Here is a 24,694-nt window from a genome sequence, read left to right on the forward strand (position 1 = left end):
TTTTGGCATCTGGTCAGTACAATGGCCTGTAAGTACAAAACACATTAACAGTAACGACAGCAAATCAGACTTTGCAACAGCAAAACTACCACAGCAAATTAAAAAAATACTATGAGCTCAAAACAAAAAGCGCAAGTCTTAATTGAACACTCCATGTTAGGTGCTAATTGGACACCATGTATGACTATTACAATGAAAAAGAATTGTCCTTTTTCAGTCTGTTATTTAGTTAGCCTAGGAAAGAGATGCAGTGGTTTATCCTGTGGAGTAAGTCTTTCTTCTGAATAACCTGACTTCCTAAGCATTCACATGCTCATATTAATGCTATATAAAAGTGATGGCATATCTAAAACATCATCAAATAAATGCCCTTGATAAAAATAAAAACATCAGTAGATTCAGTTAGGATTATATTTCTTCTTGAAATAAACAACTCTCCATTTTGCCATGATGCTTGCTGTTAGCTAATCAGCAACAAGAATATAATGTTCACTATGGACCCACATGTTGTGTTTCCAAATTTGCAGTTACATTTTTGCTTTTGCTCCTGTGTTTATGGTTTTTTATGGTCTTGGATAAGATTGTTGTAGCTTAATTTTGGTTTTGATGCCATGTATTGGTTTTGCTTCCATCATTTTTTTCTATCTTGTTTTTGGTTTTATTGTCTTGGTTTGAGGGTTTCTATTTGGTTTTACTATCTTGGTTTTGGTTTTATCTATCTTGTTTTTTCTATCTTGTTTTTTCAGTCTTGGTTTGTCTTGGTTATTCTCTGTTGGTTTTGCTGTGTTGGTTTTAATTTCTTTTTTTTTCCTGCCATATTTTTTGGTTTTGCTGCCATATTTATTATTATTATTATTATTATTATTATTATTATTATTATTATTATTATTATTTCATTTTTGCATTTGCTGTCTTGTTTTGTTCTTTTTCTTTTTGCTGTTTTGATTTTGTTTTTTCTATCTTGGTTTTGCTGTCTTAATTTTTTCTATCTTAGTTTTTTTTTCCTATCTTGTTTTTTTCTGCCATGTTTTTTGGTTTTGCTGCCATAATTTTTTTTTATTTATATTTTATTTTTTATTATTATTATTTATTTATTTATTTATTTATTTGCTTTTTGCTTTTTGCTCTTTGCGTTGTTTGTTTTTTCTTGTTTTTTTGGTTTGGTAATGTGATTTGCACTTACTGCTCTGTGGTGGGTGCTTATATGTGTATTGGGTGGTGGGTATATGTGTATTTTGTTTCCAGACTTGACTCTTCTAATTTGCAAATATGCTTAAATTAAAAAAAAAAAAAAAAAAAATCAATTGCCAATTACCAACTGCCATTCTTACATTACAGAGCTTCTTTTATAACGCTCCAGTGTTGGCTCTCAGTCTCATAACTCATAATCTCCTCCAAAACATAAATGTTTAAAATAGCAGTACAGAGAGCTGGATTATAGTGGACTTACAGATGTGCTTTCACTTTGAAAATAATAGAGTGAAAGGAGAATTCAGCTTAGCCAAAGGGTTGTTTTTAACAAGCACACCAGCCTGCATGTACAGTGTACACACTGTTTATATACGGTGTCTTTGTGTGTGTGTGTGTGTGTGTGTGTGTGCACGTACGTTTATTTTATCTCTTAAAATATGTGGAAAATTCTGATCATGTATTGATATTTGCTGTCTTTTCTTTTTGTTTGTTAAGATGTAACACTTGTCCGGAAAAAAAAGATCATTTGTCTGAATTTCATTCAGTTTCCTATTGAATGCTAAGGTTATCTTTAGAGCTTAATTAGCTACAGGAGCACTCAGATCAAAGTAAAATCTACATAAAAATACTAATTGTGTGTGTGTGTTCATGTGTGTGTGTGTGTGATTTTTCTTTTTCTGGTGCCATTAAAGCTATAGTGTTCAAAGTTATTTGGGGGAAAAAAGGCAAAATTAAGATTGAATTAATTAAAAACAAAAATTAGCACATTTTGGTGAAGCAGTCCTGCTTCCCTCTCTTATTCTCCTTTCTTCTCTTACTCTTATTAATTGGACGCCACTGGCATTCCCTTTTCTTCTTCTCTTGCACTTTCAGTCAAAATTATCAGTACATGCTTTATAACCTTAACCAGAATTCCCATAATTGATCAACAATAAATCTGTGTGTATCTGTGTGTGGAGTACTCTGTATGGATCCCATTACCCCAACACACACATACACATAAAATTACACGGACACACAACCTGAGATGCTGACCAAAACCCTAAAGCATATTAGTTTAATTTGCTAACCTGGTCTCTGGTGGTTTTCCCAGTAACAAGAAGTGCTTCTAGCTAATATGGTAGCTTTTCCCTACATGTATTGGAGATATATCAAAGAACAGATGAACTGACAAGAATGTATAATAATCCCCTGAGCAACAGAAATGGAAGAGGTGTTAAAATCGATAGGAACGGATGCAGGGGAATTGCAGGTAAAGTAAAATTATGGTTCTTGTAGTGGAAAAGTGGCAATATGAAAAATAGCCTGAGTTAGAATGTAAAACAGGGAGATTATTACCTGCTCAGGTGAGATCATTGTTTAAGGGGTTCTCCAGGGATCTAGTCTAGGTCCATTTATATAAATATGTTTATATATAGCAGATATGTAAAATATATAGTTTATTCCTTTAATATTTAAGTTCAGGTCGTTTATAAATAATGACCCCCCCCCACACACACACACAAGTTCTGCAAGACATATATATGATAGGTATTTTCAGTATGAAATGGAATTAAATATAGATCAGAATGCATAGAAAATTTAAAGCCTACATTTACGAGTTTCTAATGCAGTTAACCTGTGTATTAGCTTAGCTCCGTCACACACAAGTTTCCAAAATCTACACTCTTAATAATTAATATGTGCAATATGATCGTGTGCAAAATGCAAATCAGATCAATCAGTATTCAAGAACCACTCACAATCGGGTCAGTGATTTTGGAGAATGGTGTTACGTCACCTGTGAGTAGACAAGTAGAGTTCGTCAGGTAATTAAGATGTAGATTGTATATGAAATTACTGCTTAAAAAGCTTGAAGTGCTCTTCATTGTGGCTTGATTGCTGGTGCCAGGACGTGAGCTAAGAAATGCAACAATGCCAGGTTGTTCGCTGACAGGACATCTAGGCATGTCGGAGGCTTGGATAATAGTGGCTCATTAATGAAAGAGATGAAAGGAAGCTGAAATCAATTGTGCAAGTCAAAAGACTGTAGTTAATCAGCAGACAGACTGGGCACTTGAGGTTAATGGGTCATTATTCAGGTTTCTGAGTGGCACAGCAGTTTATGGTTCTCTCTATTGTGTTGGGTGCTCATGGCTTTAGATCTTGGCAATCCCACAAGCGTCCATAGATAGGAGTCCAAGAGAGCATAATAGAGAGAATAATTGGCTCTTCCTCTCACCTGTCAGTCAGAGAAATGCTAGCCAATTGCATGCATCTGTTATTTCACCTACACAAAATAGGTCAGTTCTCCTCCACGCATGTTCGGCTGTTCTGTGAGGTAGCATGAGCTGCTGACTAAAATGAGGTCATAGCTCTCAGTGGAATCATGTGAGATATCACCATCCTAGAGTAGCTATCGAGTGGGAATCAGTTACAACCAATTTGAGAGAAAAATGACAAAAAACATTAAGTGTTCATGCTGAGCCCAGAATTTTTATTGCTAGAAAGTAAGGGTGTAACACAATGCCAAATGAACTGTTTTTCCAAATATTGTGTATTGAAAATTATGTGTGGCTTAAAATGCCTTAAAAGTTTTTTTTTTATATGAATCAAAGCCCTACCACTGTGCCCATGGAAACACTAGAATGTATTCAAAGGTAGAAATGCCAGCCGTGTCAGGATGGTCTTTGAATTCTGGCACAGAGCTTCAATCTTAGCTACATGATTGTGGTTCAGAAATTGGTCTCAACTAGATATGGGCACATTACAGTTTTATTTTTACAGAACTTACTCAGTTAAAATACTTTTTGGCATCTAAGAACAATATATTCTAGAGAATTTAGGGGGTATTTAGTGACCAAAATATATAAGCAAACTCATTTAAACTAAGGATAAATAACCTTGGATATGTATCGTGCACCATTGCATGTTCATGTTAATGATTGTGGTCTTTCTTCGTCACGTTCGTCAAGTTTCATATGAATCTGACCACTCACTCCTGCCCTCATGCGGGAAAAAAATCTCAATAATAAAAAAAAAAACGAATAGTGTTCAGTTTACACAAATGCTTGTGTGCATCTATGATACTTCAATACTGTAACATTTCACCACCACGTATGTCGAGGTGCTCTATTTTATAGTAGCAAGAGAAAAGGGACTGGATTTATAATATGGTTTTATAAAATGTATGAGTATTATAATTGCAAACCCAACTAGCTGTAGTCAAAATCCAAGGCAAGTCCAAGATCCAGTCAAGATAGAGTCTTGAGAAGATCAAGTCTGAGTCAAGATTGACTCCAGATGAAAGCGAGACTGAGTCAGAAATCCATCAAATCCTTGTTAATGAATAGGGTATGTTTCTTAGAACGAAGGAATTGCATCTTGTCAAAGTGTGCATGTGCATGAGATCAGCAATATCAATACCCAAGACAGAGAAACATCCATCCATCCATCCATCCATCCTCTATACTGCTTATCCTACACAGGGTTACAGGGAGCATGGAGCTTATCCTAGAGGTCTCAGAGCACAAGGCAGGGGACACCTTGAACCGGGTGCCAACCTAACAGAGGACGCAATCACTCACACACTCACTGAAACAATTTAGAAACTTCAGTCAGCCTACAACACATATCTTTGGACTGTGTGAGGAAACCAGAGCACCTTCAGCAAACCACTGTAGCACAAGGAGAACATGCAAACTCCACTCACACATGGCAGAGACAGGAATTGATCCCCCAACCCTGGAGATGCGAGCAAACATGCTAAGCACTAAGCTACCGTGCCTCCCACAGAGACACATTTAAGTACAAATGCCAATAAGTCTGAGACGAATGGAAGCCAATACAGAAAATGTCTAATGCCCTACTCACTAACCTCAAGGAATTCATTGGCGCCTGGTAAATGAAGGTTTTGGTATGAATGTTGTAACTTTCGGTAACTTCTACTAGATATTCCATCACCACCTTATCCAGCCTCATCTGGCATTGAAAACGACATAAAATCTAAATATAGGAGAGTGTGTCCACTTGGCCATTTAGAGCACTTGCCTCTTGGCTGCCACTCACACTAAATGCACCACTCAAAAAAGCTTGACTCCAGGGTTATTGCGAACAGAGTCGAGCTGTGTGAATGACTGCTTTTTATTCCTTTTTTTCGCCCTCCTTTATTGATTCCCAAAAGTGCCTTTATTCGCATGGCACTTAAGGGCCTGTCGCCTGCTGTCTGCGGGATTGCCTTTTAGACGCTGACACTCACCGAGTGAGGGATAAAAAGAGAACAGGAAAGAAAGAGATCATTGGTAATATAAGTTGGAAGTGAGAGCTATAAAGCCTGGGGGAACTAAACTGCACAGTGTGCACTCTCAGTGACCTCTCCCAGAACACAGAACACAGCCAGAGAGATAGAGCTAGAAGGAGAGAGACAGGTGGGTCTCCTTTATGTCAGACCAAAAAAAAACACAGCTCTCAATTCATCTCCGACTCTGTTGTCAACACGATCTTTTTGGTTTGTTTAGAATTAATGAGACATGACGGCTCGGTTCTCCCTCTCTTTCTCTCTGAAATACCTGTGCCTGAGGAAGAGATGAAAGGCCAGTTAAAGAGCGTTTGATCAAATGAGACAGACAATTACATTCCTGAGAATTAGAACAAAATGAAATGAAGTCGCATTAGGATTCTGACGTTTAAACCTTTCACTGGATGTCTTTTAATTAGGATTATGGGACTTCTATGTGTTCGTTATGAAATATTAAGGCAGGTTACTACGCTTCATTTATCTTGTATGAATTCCACCTCACATTTTGTATTAGCTCAGAAGTTTAACAGATTATACCTATTCACACACCCAGTGGAACAATGTAAAAAAAATAAAAAAAATCATTTATAAAAATGACTTTTTATTGCATCATCCCTATGCAACGGTGTACATGAAGCATAATGTCATTCAGGGACAGAAATTTGCTCTGACTTTCTTATTTCAGCATTCTCCCACCTTTAACATGCTGCCTAATTTTCTTATTTAGCTAACTTATCTGAAACGTGTTATTCGAAGCGGCTTCAAAATTATAGACAGGAAACAATTAAGCTGTTGATGGGTAAAAAAAACCTTGCTCTCCAGAATCGGTAGCTCGGTACCTCATCGTCATCCAACATGACCAAGAATAACAATGATGATGTTGTTAAAGTCATTAGGAAGATGTAACAGCTCGGATGAGATCATTTTTTAAGGGATTCCCCAGGGCTCATTTCTCAGCCCATTACTAAAATGATGTAATCATGATTCAACTTGCTATAATTTATGCTCGCTCGATCATCCTGATATCACAAATTTAAATTTGGATGATGCCAGGGTAATCAATTACCAGGAGTCTAAGTGAACAAAAATGGATGTGTTGTCCGGGTGGAACAGATGGTATTACTCTTCGCCCTATCAATTATAGTAACACTAGCCAATCATGGGTATTTGTTAGGAAGATTGCAGGTTAGAGCTTTCCTCCGAGTGTGTTCAGCTGCATTAGTTAGAAAAGGCTGGCTTCATGTTTCTGCTAGAGCCTTCACTTTCCCCATTTGGTAGCAATGAAGCTATAAATCTAGCTTGGAAGTTAAAAAATGACCAAAAAACAGGGTGAAGAAAAAAAAAATCTATGCAAACGGACATGTAAACAAACTCTACTGTGATGAAATTTCCCAGAAGTTTAACAGAGGATTGAGAAGTCTGGACTGATAAAGAACTCGAGAACTTGTTGCTGCTATGACTCTCTCCTCAGACAGAAAATGAATAAATACATGAAGTCTGTAATTATACTGTTATTATACAATAATTAGTGCGAAGTTTGCTTCCTCGAACTATACAAAGGTGGCTAGACGCAGTATCATGAAGCATTCCATATGGTTCGTGTGAATAGTAATTATTTTTCAGAAATAATGAATTAAAAGTCAGATGTTGCTGGAGTATTGTGATTGGATTATGCAGGGTTTTTTTTTCTTATCGAGATTGAGCACAAAACAGGTTAGAAGGTTTGTTTTACAGCAGCAGATAGAAAAAAAAGTGTTAGAAACACACACACACACACACATGCACCCAAACCCTAGGTACATCTCCCAATTTGCAGACATGCATCCATACAAAAAGACTGGGTCTGTAGTGCAGTTTCATTATGAAGATAAAATTCTTTAGCTTATGTCTGCGGATGATTCTGTGTATGTGTACAGCTCAGAGTTTCTTGTTAACGAGAGACATGAATTAGCATTTGTCTATTGATTCGCATTGTGAAGCGACTCTGGCTTGTTAATGAGGTCTGGAAAAACAAAGACCATTACAGTGTGTGTATTTTCATTTGGAGAAAAAGCTCGCCTCAGCCCCGTTTCACTCACACGATGATGAACATCATCTACATTCACAACCTACAGTACCAAGTGAGGGAATGCACCTGGAGGGAAGGGGAAATGGAGGCAGGCTGATCCAGTGTGTGTGTGTGTGTGTGTGTGTGTATGAAAGAAAAAGAAAAAGATTTACAGATATAAGGTGTTCCTTCCTAATGGGAATTGACCTGATGTTTTCTAGTACACATTTTCCCAGCAGGATCAAATGGTCCTGATGTCTATAAAGAATCTGCTCCCTATTTGTTCTTTGTCAGCTCCAGGATGTATTTGGTGTGTCGCTAACTTTGTTGTATTGTAATGTTTTAACACTTTACATAAGACATAAAGCACAACAGAGTGTGCTGTAATAGAAAACATGTCAGTGATGGGGTTGTGTGATGTCATTCAATGCAAATCAGTGTTTAGCGGATTATTTTTTAATATTTTACTAGCACTAGCAATTATTCATTTATTCACGAAGAGCATGTGGTGCTTTTTAACCATTTGTAGATATTAATGTTGTGGAACATCTCCGACAAATGTCATTTCCCATTGTCAGCAGATATAAACAGCCCTTTCTTTTATCAGCATATTTATTTTCTTTCTTTCTTTCGAAAATAAAATAAAATAAATATACAGCTTGTCATGTTAACAAGAAACCCGAATGCACATACTGTACCAAGTGTCTGAAAAGTGTCTCCTTTACAAAGCACCAACATTGTAGACTTTCTTCATGAATGTTAAACAAACAACTCTCTTCAGACGACTCTTATATTAAGAATTATCACTTTTTCTTTGTTTAATAACATCACATTTATTTAATCTGCTTATTATTAGCGTTCGAATATATAGAGAATACACGTGTAAGGTGTTCCTATAGAAACAATAATGTACTAGCATGGGAAGAAAGTTAATCAAAACAACTCTGTGGAATAATTTCCATTAAATATTAGGATTCTAATCTGAAGATCATGTTTATTCATATTTAATGAATTGTTTTGCAGCCTTTCTTTGCCTCTCTAAACGTTAGTATACTTTGCACATCTGATCTGTGACGATGTTTATTGTTAAAATCATAATGTATATAAAATTGAGTTGAATTGAATAAAGTGAAGTATGCTTCACTTTGGGACGTGGGCTGTGTTAAGCTCGTACTGTTGCTTGCATTGACTGGCTCACTGAATCACAGTGCATCTGCAAGCAATCAGCAAATGCAAATGCATCTCTTATGTGCCCTAGATAAAGGCCATGATTTTTAATGATGTGTAAAAAGAGTTGCTGCGCCCTGAAGAAGCCACACTAGACACAGATGTCTTGTTCTTTCAGTGTGGCTTCCAGTCACTATAGTCCAAAAAACACCTACACTCTTAAAATAAAGAGGTTCCTTGGGGTTCAATATAAAACCCCGGGGTTCTGTACTTGGCAAATTGTACCTTTTCCTTATAAAATGGTTCTATGTAGAACTCTAGTAGAGCACTAACCTGTTTATAATAAATGGATCAATAATTCAAAGAATACCTGAAAGGGGAAATCAGTGCCTTTACTTTTACATTTTATTTATATGTAGACAACGCTGTGAAATGTTTAGAAAGGTTTCGCTGTTATCAATGTTATGTACAAAACAATGTTTTTGCTGAAATTCATTAATTCATACGGTTTGAATAAATTTCTTAATAATACTAATTATATTAACAACAACAACAACAACAACAATAATAATAATAATAAAAATAATAATAATAATAATAATAACACTAACAATTATTATTATTATTATTATTATTATTATTATTATTATTATTATTATTATTATTATAACAACAACAACAGCAACAATAATAATAATAATAATAATAATAACAATCCATAAATGATTTTATAAAGAATCATTAAACTTGGGAGTATATGAGTGTATATGAAGCAAGTGATAGAACCATATTAGGTTCTACACAGAACCGTTCCTTTTAAGAGTGTACAATTTCACCTTTTCTATCCTTTTTGGACCATGAAAGCTGTTTGTGAAAGCTATTTGTGATTTCTTCCCATGTATCCTAAAGTGCAGGATCATTACAGAGGTGAATATTATGAGAATCCATTAGGTTTACTAAATCAGCATTTAACTACTGGCTATTAGCACAAGACCTCCATCAGAGACCAACACTAATGGCTTTAAAATGTGTCCTAATATTGACATATTGGCTCCATTTAGAAAAACATCAAACATTCCTAAAAATTCGTCACAGGTCACATCAACCACTTGCATTCTTGAAACTAAAGCTGAAAAGACAAGTTACCATTATATAGAATAGTTAACAAGTCACCAGGAACCTGGAGTGGGAAATGATTCTCAGCAGCAGTGTACTGCACTGCACTGTCACTGTTTGTCTAGTTTTTAGGAGGCAGTAAATTTTGATTAAGTGTATTTGGTCTTTGGTCTTCAAGGTGATGAATGGGCAGAGGTAAAGTGCAGATATGGTCAAAGATTTATTTCTCCACTCAGAGCTGTAGATTAGCTCTGCCAGAGAACTGCAGTCTCCTGTACCACGGCCTTAAATAAGGCTAATAAGGCACAGCCACTCTGTTTGGATCCTTCATACAACAAAGTACATTTAATAAGATTTATTTAGAAGGAAAGTGGATGGGAAGAGAGGGAAGCAGTAGGGTGGAAAATGGATGGTAAGATGAATTCAACCTGAAGGAGGCTAGAAACAAACGAAAGGTAAAACTGGCTTTATATCATCAAACTTCAAACAAAACCATGACCATTGCATAACATGACCATTAGTTAAACCTGAGGTTCTCTCTCTCTCTCTCTCTCTCTCTCTCTCTCTGTGTCTTACTTTTATTTTCTCTAGCTCTCTCTCTGTCTCTGAGAGTGATAGGTATGGCATCATTTTGACAGGAAATATGAGAAGGCATAATCACAAATGTCAATCACAAATGTCAATCTCTCTTCCTCTCAGTGTAAGTCTGTAAGGTATCAGAATATTCAGGAATATATTTGACAGTAAGTTATGAGAATATTCAATAATTTAAGTTATCAGAATATTCAGGAATATATTTGAGACATCTCAAAAATGTTTGCTCTTGGAGTGCTCTGAAACCGAAAAGAATGCAGTTTTATTATGATCATGGTGTACTTGTGAAAAACAAGTGACAATTGTGACTGTCAGCACAGGTTCACAGGTAACAGTGAGGAAGAGAAGAATAAATGTAAAAAAGGTGTTAGATTTGAAAAATTATTTCATTAAGAGGTGTGGGAAGGTGAGGTGATGTCCAATCAGATCAGCTCCTCATTCAGCTCCTCAATCAGCTCCTTATTCCCTCTCTGAAAATGTTTTATTTATTAAAAAAAAAAGAGAGAAAAAAGCAATGAATATTATAGTAGTGGGCTGTTGATTTGGTTCATCTTCTTAGAGCTATCATAACATACAACAGAATTAAAATTTTAATGTACTATACATTCTTTACCAATCTAGCCTGCTCCTACTGAAGCTTCTGCAGGAAGTTTGATCAGTCCTACTCTCTCCCCCTCCTAATACCTCCCAATCCTTAAGAAAATTTGACCAATCCCACTCAGTCCTGCAGAAACACTGACCAATCCCACTCACTCCTGCAGAAACCCAGGCCAATCCCACTCAACCCGGCAGAAACTCAGACCAATCCAACCCACTCCTGCAGAAAGTCAGACCAACTCCTCCTATTCCTGTAGAAACTTAGATCATTCCCAAGCAATTCTGCAGAAAGTCAGACTAATCTCACCCAAATCTGCAGAAACTCAGACCAATCTCACCCAAACCTTCAGAACCCCAGACCGATATCACCCAATCCTGCAGAAACTTTGCTTAACTCTGCCCATTCTCATAGAATGCTTGCAAAATCCCACCAACTTTCCTCAAAAAATATGTCCAAGCCTATGTGCTTGCACAGAAAGTTTGACCAATCCCACTCAGTCCTGCAGAAACTCTGGTCAATCCCACTCACTCCTGCAGAAACCCAAGCCAATCCCACCCACTCCTGCAGACAGTCAGAGCAACTCCTACTATTCCTGTAGAAACTTCTGCAGAAAGTCAGACTAATCTCACCCAAATCTGCAGAAACTCAGACCAATCTCACCAAAACCTTCAGAACCCCAGACCAATATCACCCAATCCTGCAGAAATGTAGACCAATCCCAACCAATTCTGCAGAACCTCAGACCAATCCCTCCTAATCCTGCAGAAAATCAGACTAATCAAACACAATCCTGTGAAAACTCAGGCCAATCCCACCTATACCCACAGAAACCCAGACCAATCTGACCCAAATCTTCAGAACCTCAGACCAGTATTACCCAATTCTGCAGAAACGTGGACCAATCTCACCCAATTCTGCAGAAACTCTGACCAATCCCTCAGAATCCTGTAGAACCCCAGGCCAATCACAACCAAATCTCCAGAAATTCAGATGTATCCCTCCTAATCCTGCAGAACCTCGACCCAATCCCAGTCAATTCTTCAGAAACTCTGACCAATTCCCCCTAATCCTACGGAAACTCAGGCTAATGAAACACAATCCTGTGGAAACTCTGACCAATCTCACCAAATCCTGCAGAACCTCAGACCAATCCCAATCAATTCTGCAGAAACTTGGACCAATCCCAATCAATTCTGCAGAAACTTGGACCAATCCCAACCAATTCTGCAGAACCTTGGACCAATCCCAACCAATTCTGCAGAACCTTGGACCAATTCTAACCAATTCTGCAGCACCTCTGGCCAATCCCATCCTTTCCTGAAGAAACTATGACCAATCCTAATCCAATTCTGCCTAAACATGGATCAATCCCACTCACTCCTTCCCTGACCAGAATAAAGCATGTACTAAAGATGTGTGAATGAATGTGATAAATCTATACAGCATGAGCAACCCTCCACATCCATTACACTCCTTCGTTAATATACAGTGCTTGATCTTGTCCCATTAGCTTCAATTCTGCTGACAGTCCCACCCACATAAAAGTACAGACTGACCATTCCCAAGCTTGTGTTGTTCTTGTTCTTGTCTGCAACAACTCCAAGTTAGACAAACACTGATGTTACAGAGATGTTGCCTTAACATTCTTACTACGAAAGTTTATTTGAAACTTGACAGTTGGACAACTTAGAAAGAGGAACCACAAGATCTTATAAGAGTGTCTATTAACCTTATATTATCTTTTTATACAACTTTAGTCATGTGAATTTTTGTTATGATACATTTCTAAGCATGACACCAAAGTGCTCGCTCTCTCTCTCTCTCCCAGTAAAAGGTATGCAGTATATGTCAATCACAAACACTGCATGTGAGTGCGAATCTACTAGCAGTGAAAAATGCCAACTTAAACATTTTTGAAATGCCCCCCCTCCCTATATCTCTTTCACTCTATCTTTCTCTCTCTGTCTCTCTGTTTGAGTGAAAGGTATGGTGTCAATCTGACAACTTGTCCTGGAAGCACAAGAAAATATGTGTCAATCACAAACTTGTACAATTTTATATCTGTGTGTGAGAGGGAGAGAGAGAGAGAGCAAGCGAGCGAGAGCAGCTGTATACATCATGCTCTCTTCCTCTGTACACAGTAATCTTTATATATTCATGGTTCTGAATATGAATTCATGAAACACAAAGCGGCTTGATATATTTCCGGAACAGAGGAAGCTGACAGGATGCATCATACAAGAATCCATTTATGTTTTGGAAGGTATGTGTAAAGCTATGATGTATTGTTTACACACCGATCTCCTGCACTGTATTTTGTTCCTGTTCAGACGGAAAGAAAAAACATGCGCCTTACACTGTGTAGAGAGTTGTCAGGGCTTGATTGTACTGTTCGGTTAGACCCTAACGCCTAAACACAATCGACGCTAAACGGGCGAGTGTGTGTGTGTGTGTTTAATGGCTACAAGTGCTGGAGGCTGTTCAACACAGGGCAGTGAATGAGCCCGTATCGATTGGATTGAGTGGTGGATGTAATTGCGTTAGTTGTGTTGGCTCCGAATCCCAGAGTACTTGGCCTCGCCTCTCTCATCAAGGAAGCGGCGTAAGAGATGGATGAGGGAAAGCAAGGGTGGAAAAGACAAATGAGAAGAGCAAAGATGAAACCAATCACATTCAAGCCTCAACAAGCCATCCTTTTTTACGCTTGGAATGGTGTCATTTCAATTAGAATGAGAACATACGCACACACACACACACACACACACACACACACACTGGACTGAAATAGCTTCAAGCATATTGTCTGGTGTTAATTGTTATCCCCGTTTTGAACGCTCTGCACAGACTGTAATTTCTTCCATTTCTCTTACTTGACTAGTTCCATAACCACTTTGATTCCATTGCGTTTCATTACGGCTCCTCTAAATAGTGCACACTATCTCCGGCCTCCAGCTGTGTGTGTGTATAACAGAGAATGAGAAAAAGAGAATGTGGCTGGTAATGAAGTTTGAAACTAACTCCAGCCTTAGACCCTTTACACGTTCTTGTAAGTGTCCTGCAGAGTCTGGCGATTAATAATTTATTATAATCCAGAATTTTTATAATGCAACCCTCACACCCAATGATAACTTAGCGTAATTGAATTGTACACAAACAGCTACATGTAACAGTATATTATAGGGGTCATCAACTAGAGGACCATGCTCTAGATGCAGACCCGGCAAAAAATTTTAGTACACCAAACTGTGCATGTATGAAAGGAAAAAAACCTGTCCATAGTTCAGTGATTCCACTTTTTAAACGTGAACCAGAACAACCTTTGCAGCAGATTCTCTGTTGTGGTAAATTATTTAGAGGATGCCAGCTCATTGGAGCAGAGACTAGCTACAGGGCTAAAAACACTGGATAGAAAGGGGAGAGATTTTTTTTTATTCCTCTTCAAAGTTTATGATGAATACAATACTTAAAGTTGCATGGACTCGGATGTATGTGTTTACTGAATACCCCTAAGATATGTAGGTTTAGATTATATGACAGCTTAGATTATGTCCTTGAAATAGGAACTGACTGGAGAGAGAGAGAGAGAGAGAGAGAGAGAGAGAGAGAGAGAGAGAGAGAGGATATATGTACATATCTGTCATACTTGAGGTCATGTCCTTTTTTTATCACCCTCTTTCTCAAAAAGAGACAGCAGCATAATGGACACATTTACATTAATTCCTGTAATCCATTAATAAATTTAGACTGGATTTTCTGAGAGCAGACTCTCGGATAACCTCAAACCATCATCATTAAAGCCATTCCCTTGTTATACATTCACAAACATTTTCAAAGCAAATTCATTTGCCTTTCATTTCCTTGGTCGGGGGTTTGATTCAGTTGTTCTTGTGCTTTAGGGGTTTTCTCCAGATCCTACCAGTATAAGACATCTCTATATCATCTGTAGTGTGAATGGGTGTGTGTGTGATTGTGCCCAGTGATGGTCTGGCACCTCTTCCTGAATTCCCCCATTCTTTTCTCCCCAAGTCTCCTGGGATAGGCTTTAGGTTGCCCAGGAACCTGCATAGGATTAGCTATTCGTTTATGCCATTTGACAGGCGTCCTTATACAGAGCAACTTACAATTTATCTCATTTTATACAGTTGAGCAACTGAGGATTAAGGGCCTGCTTAGGGGCCCAGAAGTGGCAGCTTGGTGGACCTGGCAATCGAACTCACAACATTTGGATCGGTAGGCCAGCACCTTAACCACCAATCTACCACGTATTCAGAAAATGATTGAATGAATGAATGAATGAATGAATGTGTAACTGTGTGACCAAATGTATGAGGACACCTGATCGTCACACCCAGACATGTGTATTGAACATCCCATTGCAGAAAAAAGGAGAAATAATAAGCAGTTGGTCCTCTCTCTCCTGCTTTAACAGTCAGCAATTTGGATTTCAGAACCTGGCTGTTGGGATTTGCCCATTCACATACACAGAGATTATCTCACAAGTGTTCAGTGGGGTTGAGGTTAGGGCTCTGTTCAGGACACTCGATTTCTTCCATTCCATCCTTGTCAAGCTTCGTCTTCATGGAGCTTGCTTTATGCACAAGGGCATTGTCATGTTGTTGGTCCTCTTAGTTCTATAGAAGGGAAATCTTAATGCTACAGAATACAAATACATTCCATTCAACTACATTCTTCAAAAATTGTGACATACTAATTTGGCAGAAGTCCTCATCCAGAGCGACATACTGTACATCTTTTATACAGCTAGGCGTTGAAGGTTCCTTGTTCAAGGGCCCAACAGTGGCAGCTTGCCACTGGATTTGGACTCATAACCATCTGATCAGCAGTTCAACATCTTAGCTACCACTTCCTCATGTCTTGCTTCCCCACTTTTGGCCATATATAGTATTTATTTGCCTATTCATTTAATTTAAAGAAGAATATTAAATATAATGGCATTTCACTGTACATACATGCCCATATAGACATGAATGCCAGGTATCAATGAACTAGTAGGACTAACCTTTCATAGCTTAACCCTTCCGGTCTTTTCTAGATAGAAGATTTTATTTCTGGCATTCAGGTCACATTTGTTGTGGAACATTTGTGGAACCACGGCCAGAAGCACTGTCCAATGGTCAAAAAATGTATAATTACAGTATATTGTACTTACGTTTGTTTTTAACATATCTAGTCTTGCTACTTATAATACTTTTACTACTACTTTTACTTCAGTTTCACAAAAATAACCTCATATTCTATGATGAATTTTACATCATCTAGAAATAGCTCTAAATTCCTAACAAATCTCCACCTTAACAGCAAAAATAAGATTTAATACACATCACTGTAATCTGTCTGCTGCTAACATTGAACTAGTTTGCATGGTCAGGGTTATTATCATGCTAGCATCCATTTGAAAGAAGTTTCAATCTAATATTTTTTTTTCATATTCCCTGAATAACTGTAATTAATTAATTAGTTGCAGTGGGAGCTCAAGGTGTTAGGGCTCTGGGTTGTTGATTTAAGGTTCGGGGTTCAAGCACCAGCACCTTCAAGCTACCACTGTCGGGCCCTTGAGCAATCCTTACTGTTCCAGGAACACTGCATTATGGCTGACGCTGTGCTCTGACTCCACCTTCCATAGTTATGGATATACGAAGAAAGAATTTCACTGTGCTGTAAAGTACTTGTGACAAATGAAGGCTTTTTCTATCAATGTGCTAACTGAGGTAGTTATTTGTACTAACTGAATCTTTCTTTTCATTTTAGTTTCATACTTTAAGTAAACTTAAAAGTCTAAGTAAAGTCTTGATAGTCTGTTTTATTCTATAATAATTTCTGTAAAGTTATACTTCAACTTTGTATAGAGATGATTTAACTAATGTCTGAGGTTGAAGACATAAGTCTTTCATGTGACTGAAATAATGACATGGGGACTGTGCAAACAAGCCAAAAAGCCAGGAATATCTGGAAAATTGGATTTCTCAAAGAACATTCTGGTGGTGATAATGGGACACGCTCTATATAGGTGTGTTAATTAAGACAAGTGAGGTTTTAGCTGTTAGCGATCGACTGTTACCTTTCGGATGAAATTGATGGTGCCACTACACGTTTAGAAGCGTGCAGAATATTCAGCGTTATTCACTGTTTTGTCAGCCTGACCTCATGAAATCCCATATTATGGGCTTTGCTTGAAAAGCCTGTGAGGCTTGACATTTCACTTGTTCTGGTTGAATCTGGTTTTAGTTTTGGCTTCATGCAGTGAACTCAAGCAGATAGCATGTAACACTCTGCTAACCTTTTCATTCAGGGTGGCTCAGAAAACTCGCAGTCAGTGCCAATGAGCACTCAGGGATTTGTAAATTCAGAGCTTAGTCACAGTGCGTTGTGTTCAAAACACACTCTGGTCCGAGTGGCTGAAACGGCAGTGGCAAGTGGCCAGTCCTCCGCCTGCCAACTTAGCTTTGCTTGGCTGAATTTATTTGATGAAACTGCTAAAAGTGGCCATAATTTTTGTTCACTTGTCTGTGAAGTCTAACGAGACCCTCACAGTTTTAGACACGTGTATGTGTAACTTTCTCAAAAGCAAATCGTTCTAACCTTCTCTTTCACTCTCCAAGTTCAGTTCAGTTCAGTTCAAACGACTAGACAGCAAGAAAAGGAACTCACATTGATTTGTTCATTCCAGTTAATGGTGCTTCAAATTCATTTGACAAGCTTTCATGCTTAAAGCCAAAAGTTATATTCCTGAAAAAATACTTTGCCATGTCTGTTGTTGATGTCACTAACACTACTGTAGTAACTGTTTCAAACTAAAAAGTGGAATTTTACTTAGTGAACCCAGACGAGATGAGTGATGCGCAGGGTGAGACGTCTCAGTGAGGATATCGGAAATATAAACACTATTGGAATGCTGCATAAGCAAGCAGATTAATTAATTAATTGACTTATGTATGGATTCTGTTGTTTAATTATTATTATTATATGACTTATATTCAATTCTTGAACTAATGTCTTTCTTGCAAGCTTTCTTCAGTATATTCTAGCTATTGTGACTTACTAGATTATATACCGAACAGGTATAACATTATGAGCAGTGACAGGTGAGGTAAATAACACTGATGATCTCCTCATCATGGCACCTGTGAGTGGGTGGGATATATTAGGCAGCAAGTGAACATTTTGTCCTCTGACAAGGGCCAGATTGTGATGGCTAGACGACTGGATCAGAGCATCTCCAAAACTGCAGCTCTTGTGGGGTGTTCCCAGTCTGCAGTGGTCAGTATCTATCAAAATATCCTTTAAGTCCTGTAAGTCCTTTAAGTTGCGAGGTGGGGACCATGGAGGCTAACATCTTGGTGCCAGATACCACAGCAGACCTTCAAGGATCTAGTGGAGTCCATGCTTCGACAGGTCAGGGCTGTTTTGGGAACAAAAGGACGGACCAACACAATATTAGGCAGGTGATCATTATGTTATGCCTGATCAGGGTAGATACAGTACGTTTAAGAACAATGCCTTTCCATCGCCATCTAATATATATTTAGAATCTTCTAGAAAGCTGAATGCACTTGGAGTGCACTCTGGTATCTTTTAAGCAGCACTACATTAACATCATTTAATGATTTTCTTTTAATAACTAGAGAATAAGCAAGAATGGGGGAAAAAACATGTAATGAATTAATATTTTTCCAATTAATTGAATGATTATTTTTAAAGAGTCCCACAGAGATCTGCTCCTTTGTGCACAGTGTGTGGTCTTCACGGACTATAAGAAACAGCTATAAATAAAAGCAATTCTCGGGTTTGTACAGAAAGATGGTTGAAATCTAGTTTTATGCTGTAGCTCAGTAAGGCAGTGTTAAAGTCGGGGTACTGGAGCAAACCACTCATGAGAAAAAGAATAGTGAATATCTGATTCCTGGTTGCGAGGGTTGCCAGGTTCCTCATCTAATATCCATGTATTGCAGACATGCTGTATATAGCAAATCAGAAATGTGAGCCGCTGAATGTCTGGACGTTTTGGACTAGTTTCAAGTCTTTTGTGTGTTTTTATTTTTAGTTGTAGCAGGTGTGAGGATTTTGCTGAAGCTTGGAATCTCTCCTCCCAAATTTCTGCACATTTATGTAAAAACCTTGTGGTGTTTTTTTTGTTTTTTGGTCACGATCTTCTAAATGTATGATGCATAGCTCCGTTCAGAAGCTGGCAAGCATGTATAACAAAACAAAAGAAAACAAAAAAAGTAATACATCTGGACACAGCTCGGTCAATATTAAAAAATCGAAACTGTATTTCATGTCTGTGTGTGTGTTTTGGGGTTGTATGTATGTAGGTCCATACACTTTTGAAAAGCATGTGACTTGAGGCTGAGCTCTGATTGGTTTGTTTCAAATTTTCCTTGGGGCACAGAGTGCACTTTAGTTGTTAGCGAATCAGTATTGTTTTTATGTATTTGGCCCCATGTGATTGGACTGTTCTCAACGAGCCTTATTACCGCTCAGCAGATTGTCAGGTAATGGACAGGTATTGATTAATGTGGAAGCAAGCGTAAATACGGTTATATCTTTACAAAAAATACCCTTTCACAAGGGGTTTGGATAAAGAAAAGAAAAAATCAAGTAGCTTGGACCAGATCGACCCAATTTGCAAATTCAGCATCAGTCAAGTGATGGTGGTCGATCTTATAGTGTTTTTCCAACACTTTTTATTGAATGCATTGACCATGTTGTCAGTGGAAGAGACTGGTGACTGAGATGACTGACTTTAACCAGAAGCTCATTGAGAAATTTGCAAGCCAGAAAGAAAGGAGGCCTGTGATTAGGCAACTTTCCAGTGTGTTTTTGTTTTGTTTTGTTTTGTTTTTTTTATTACCTTCATTACTACGGATAATAAACCCACATTGAACTCACTAATTCATAGTACATTTATTGCATGTTGTCTTTACATTTTGAACATTTTATCTCAGCAGCAATGATATATAATCACCTGATCAATGGCTATTTTACAGTCCTGCATTACTAACTGTTTGATTTTAAGTTTGTTTGTTTTTTTTAGCTCCAGCCACCACTGATTGTATTCCTATCTGTATTCGTATTTGTTTAGGACACATTATCTGATCAATCTGAATTATGTATTCGTGTTGGGTTACATGTGTAGCTTGTACATTCATTCTGAGCAAATGCAGGCTACAGCTGTTTCTAAATTCTCAGAAATAAAGGCAAATATGCATGAAGGCAGTACGTTTTCTTTTTCTCTGGGGTGGTACCATCAGGGGTATAACTTTTATACCTTTAATATAGATATTTTACCCAGGAATGTGTCCTTTAGTTTTTTTTCAATGAAAAAAGGTCCCTGAAGTCTGAATATTTTGTACATATTCAATATATAAAAATGTCCCAAATGTGGTACCAAACTAGCAACAAGCAAAGGTACAGTTTGATATTTTTATTTCAGAGAAAGTGCACTTGTTTTAGGTGTGTCTCCTGTTTTACCTGGAATTAAACCACCACTCGGATGTTGTGGCTAAAAATTTTGCAGAAACTCTTTTTCTGCTTTTTACAGAAAGAGTGAAAAGAGACTCATTATGCTTTAGCATCCATACTGATACCAGACCCTGGGAACATATATCCTTACACCGACTCCCTATCCACTTCTGCATAGAATATAAAATCCGTCTTCTGTCTTTTGAAGTTGTTTTTATGGTCTAGCCCGTACTTCCTTGTGCCATATTCATCTGTATACAGCTTTCTTTCCTCTGACACCATCTGCTCTCTGTTCCTTCCTCCAGGCTTAGCATAATATGAGATAGGGCTTTTACTGTTGCAGGCTCAAACCTCTGGAGCACAATTCCTCTCCATCCTCAAGCTAGCTCCCTCTCCTCATTTAAAACCCAGCTGAACACTCATCTCTTCCAGCTTGCTTTGCCTTTAACCCAATTCCTTCCACTCACCGATCCTCCAGACTCGCATGCTTTATTGTGCTTTAAACTAATTAGTGGCTCTAATTATTTTATTGCTTGATTTACTTTTAATCTTTGCACAATTCTTTATAATCACTGTCTGTGTCTATTAAGACGATTTCATTTTCATTCAAATTGTGAATGCTGATCCTTGTCTTATTGATATTTGTGCCACTAGATTTTTGAAATTTGTCAATCTAAATATTGATGATTTATTTTGAATTCTTTAGGTTGAATTAAATTAGATCAATTGCTGTAGGTAGTGTCACCTCACATGCCTCTAGAATCCCTGGTTCAATCCTGAGGTCAGGTTTTTGGCTCTGTAGAGTTTTGCGTGTTCATCTGGTGTCTCGGAAGGTCATTCACTGGTTTCTTCTGGGTTCACTGGTTTCCTCCCACATAGTAGAATTAGCTGTGACCCTCATCCTGATCCAGGATGAAGTCATCATAGAAGATGGATGGATGGATGGATGAATGAATTATCGTCCATTTACCTTACATCACATAGCTTCATAGCTTAAAAGGTATCATAGGTAGCTGTCAGTTAGCTGGCTAATGCACAGTGCAGTACAGCAGCTGGCTAGATTATCTAATATAGCTAAAGTATCATGTTTGATAATAGACAATTATTCAAATTCGGCTAGTGAAAAATGACTAGTAGCGATTTAGTGCTGTTTCGTGGTTCTGCATTGTATGGAGTGTAGTGTGCAGTGTACAGTTCCTCAACCAGCTATTGCATATAGTTTATGAATTAAAACAAGTAATCTTATATAAATATACACCGATCAGGCATAACATTGTGCCTAATATTGTGTTGGTCCACCTTATGCTGTTTAAACAGCCCTGCCCCATCAAGGCATGGACTCCACTAGATCCCTGAAGGTGTGCTGATATCTGGCACCAACATGTTAGCAGTAAATACCTGTAGAAATATAGTGTACATTTATTTTTATTGTAATATGTGCGTTAGCATCAGGTACAAGTGAAATGGATGAAGGGGATCATAGAGTGTGGAAACTATTCACCAAGCATAAGTGCGTGTGTGTGTGTCCAGAATGTATGCAGGGCTGTCATTATAGAAAAATGTATTATTACATTAAAAATCAGTTTCTTCTGTTAGATTAATTTGTAAAAAGCAGAAGAGAAAAGCACAGACAGTGTACCAACACATCAAATAACATTATTTCATTATTTTCCTTTCCTGGCAAATTGGTTATCAACTCCATGCCATTTTAATTAGATCTTTTTCTCCTTAGGGGAGATCTGCGCATTTGGAGTCCATGGTTCTGACGCTCCGTTCGAGGCTGTGGTCCTGAACAGGACGTCTGGAGAAGGCCAGCTGCGGGCGCGAAGCCCCATCGACTGTGAGCGCCAGAGAGAGTACACATTCACCATCCAAGCACACGACTGTGGATCAGGTCCTGGAGGCATCGGAGCAAAGAAATCACACAAGTACCTACTGCATATGTACCTGCCTTTACGCATTAGATGCTCTAGCGTAGAAGTGAAGCTTCACGTCATTGAAAATGTGTTTAAACACTGATCTAATTATGGATGTATAATGGCACACCAGGGAACAGCGCACTAGGATGTAGTTTGACGTGGAAAGTGTTGAGAATAAAAAGAGAGGTAGAAGAAAAAAAAGAGGATAACAAAAAGAGGAGGTGATAAAAAATAGAGCTGAGTGAATTTGCATGTATTTAAAAGTGCAGATATAAAACCCTGACTGGGAACGAGTTAAAAAAGTTTTTCGCTCATGCACATAAAACCGAGCAACCACTTTCAATTAATACAAATGCTACTAATTGACTAATAATGCTATTAAATGCATTTGCAGCTCATTAACTAGATTTCCAGCTTCAAACTGCTGTGTCCTTCATAAGAACTGCAATGGAAAAGCTGCAGAAGCGAGACAAAAATATGGAAATTAACAGTTTTGCAAATGTAGATCTGAAATACGTCCCTAGTATCCAAATGAGCACTAAAAAATTTTTTTTTTCCCCCGAACGAAACGCATTTAATCCAAATGTTTCTACTGTTGCCAAGCCTGATAAGGGTATGCACAAAGGACTGCGGGTGCCAAAGAGAGGGCAAAGCTTTTCCTCAGATCCTCGGGTTTTAATCTGCCTAGCAGTCATCATCATCACCATCATCATCTCTTTCAGAAAGGAAATGCTAGCTTCTTTTCGGTTCTTTTGGTTGAGGTTGGCATGTGCCTACTCTGGAGAAGTATTTTACAGCCCCGTGCTGAACCTTTTCCAAATTTTTTTGCCTTTTTTAAAACGTGATCTTACCACAAGACTGACCTAATGAGAGCGAAGTAAATTAGAGGAAAGCACTCAGAGATTTGCTCTGGGGTTGAGTAATCCTTTTTTTTCCCCTTCTTTTTTTTATTCATTAAGCACTTTTCGTACATAGTTTGATCCAATCGAAATATGAATCAGATCTGCAGGTAGGGGTAGGCTTGTCTATCTGAACACCTTTTCTTCTCCTTAAATGTCTCCTCAAATACTATCTGATCGTGATCAAATCAAGGGAAAAAAAAATAAAAAAACGTAGGCGAGGTATAAATTGCCATCTATGATTATCTAGCTGTCTGTGAAGTTTCGATACTGATGAACAGGAGGGAGTTTTTACAGCCTGCCCACTTCACTGATTATGATGAAGGATTCTTTCAAAAGTGTGAGAGGTGGTTTGCTCCCCCACTTAACCCTACCATATAAGATCATCTAAAATGGGCTAATTATTCTAACAAGGCCATTTCATCAGCTTCAAACGGGTTGTCTGACACTGTCGCACAGGGTGCAGTTAAAATCAGCCACAGCCTAGTTCACTCTTTAAATAGAAGCTTTTTTAGAAATCGAAGTTTCAGTGATATGCAGTGTCGAAGCTGAGGAAATAAACTTGCACCTGGGAGCATGAAGATGTTTAAGAGGAAAGTTCAAAACTCCTCTGGAATAATTTTCTTAATAATGAATATATTTTATATATGAAACATTACACATGCACACACAGACACACACCTCAGTGCACACTGTTAAGACAATCCAGTGTGATTAGCTTGTTTCATATGACTGTATTTGTAATATTCATGCTTGCTCATATACCCGAAATAATACATGTGTAACAGTTATTATATTTTTAGCTTTAAGACCTCATGTGTAAAGAAAAGAACTGGATCTTTTCGCAGAGTCGCTACCAGGGTCGAGTCCACGGTCTCAGGCAGACTGCAGGCTATATCTTTGCTCTGGGAGCCACCCTAAGGCCGTATAAATTATAATTATTACACACGCTAGCTAGGGGAGCACTTTTACAGGCGAAGAGCAAAAGGGTAGTGGCTCAATACCCCCAGTGGAGTGTGTCTGTACACGTGCCTGACCTAAATCAACTTGTCTTTTTCTTTTTTTGTCGGAGATTATTTGTTAGCGTGCCTCTGATTCACAGTTCTCAAGTTTGTGTGGGTTTCTTGCCGGCAGAAGCACGACTTGTCACCCCGGTGTTAAAACTCCACTTTGTTGCTATCATTGCTCCTAGGCGCTCATAAAAAAACAACATGACATTATCTCTCCCTATCCACCTTTGTCTTCAGTCTTCTGATTCACTCTGTCTCCTGACCTCCTGACATTTCCTCCTTTGATTCCTCACATCTCTTTGGCAGAATTTCTTTTTTTTTTTGACCTTTCACCCTGTCTTCTTTCATGCACTCTTCACAGACGCCATTGTGTCCTGTTTCAATGTTCCTTAAG

General features: G+C 38.1%; 1 protein-coding gene across 1 annotated transcript in view; it reads left to right on the top strand.

Moving 5' to 3' along the window:
- The window catches only part of clstn2b (calsyntenin 2b), a 216,439-nt gene that overhangs the window by 91,721 nt on the left and 100,024 nt on the right, over nucleotides 1-24,694 (top strand). The window contains exon 3 of the mRNA XM_058414591.1: nucleotides 22,205-22,400. Within this exon, the coding sequence (XP_058270574.1) occupies nucleotides 22,205-22,400 (196 nt within the window). The remainder of the gene's footprint in view (nucleotides 1-22,204; nucleotides 22,401-24,694) is intronic.

Source organism: Hemibagrus wyckioides, linkage group LG17 (genome assembly GCF_019097595.1).
Source record: "Hemibagrus wyckioides isolate EC202008001 linkage group LG17, SWU_Hwy_1.0, whole genome shotgun sequence".
NCBI lineage: Eukaryota > Metazoa > Chordata > Actinopteri > Siluriformes > Bagridae > Hemibagrus > Hemibagrus wyckioides.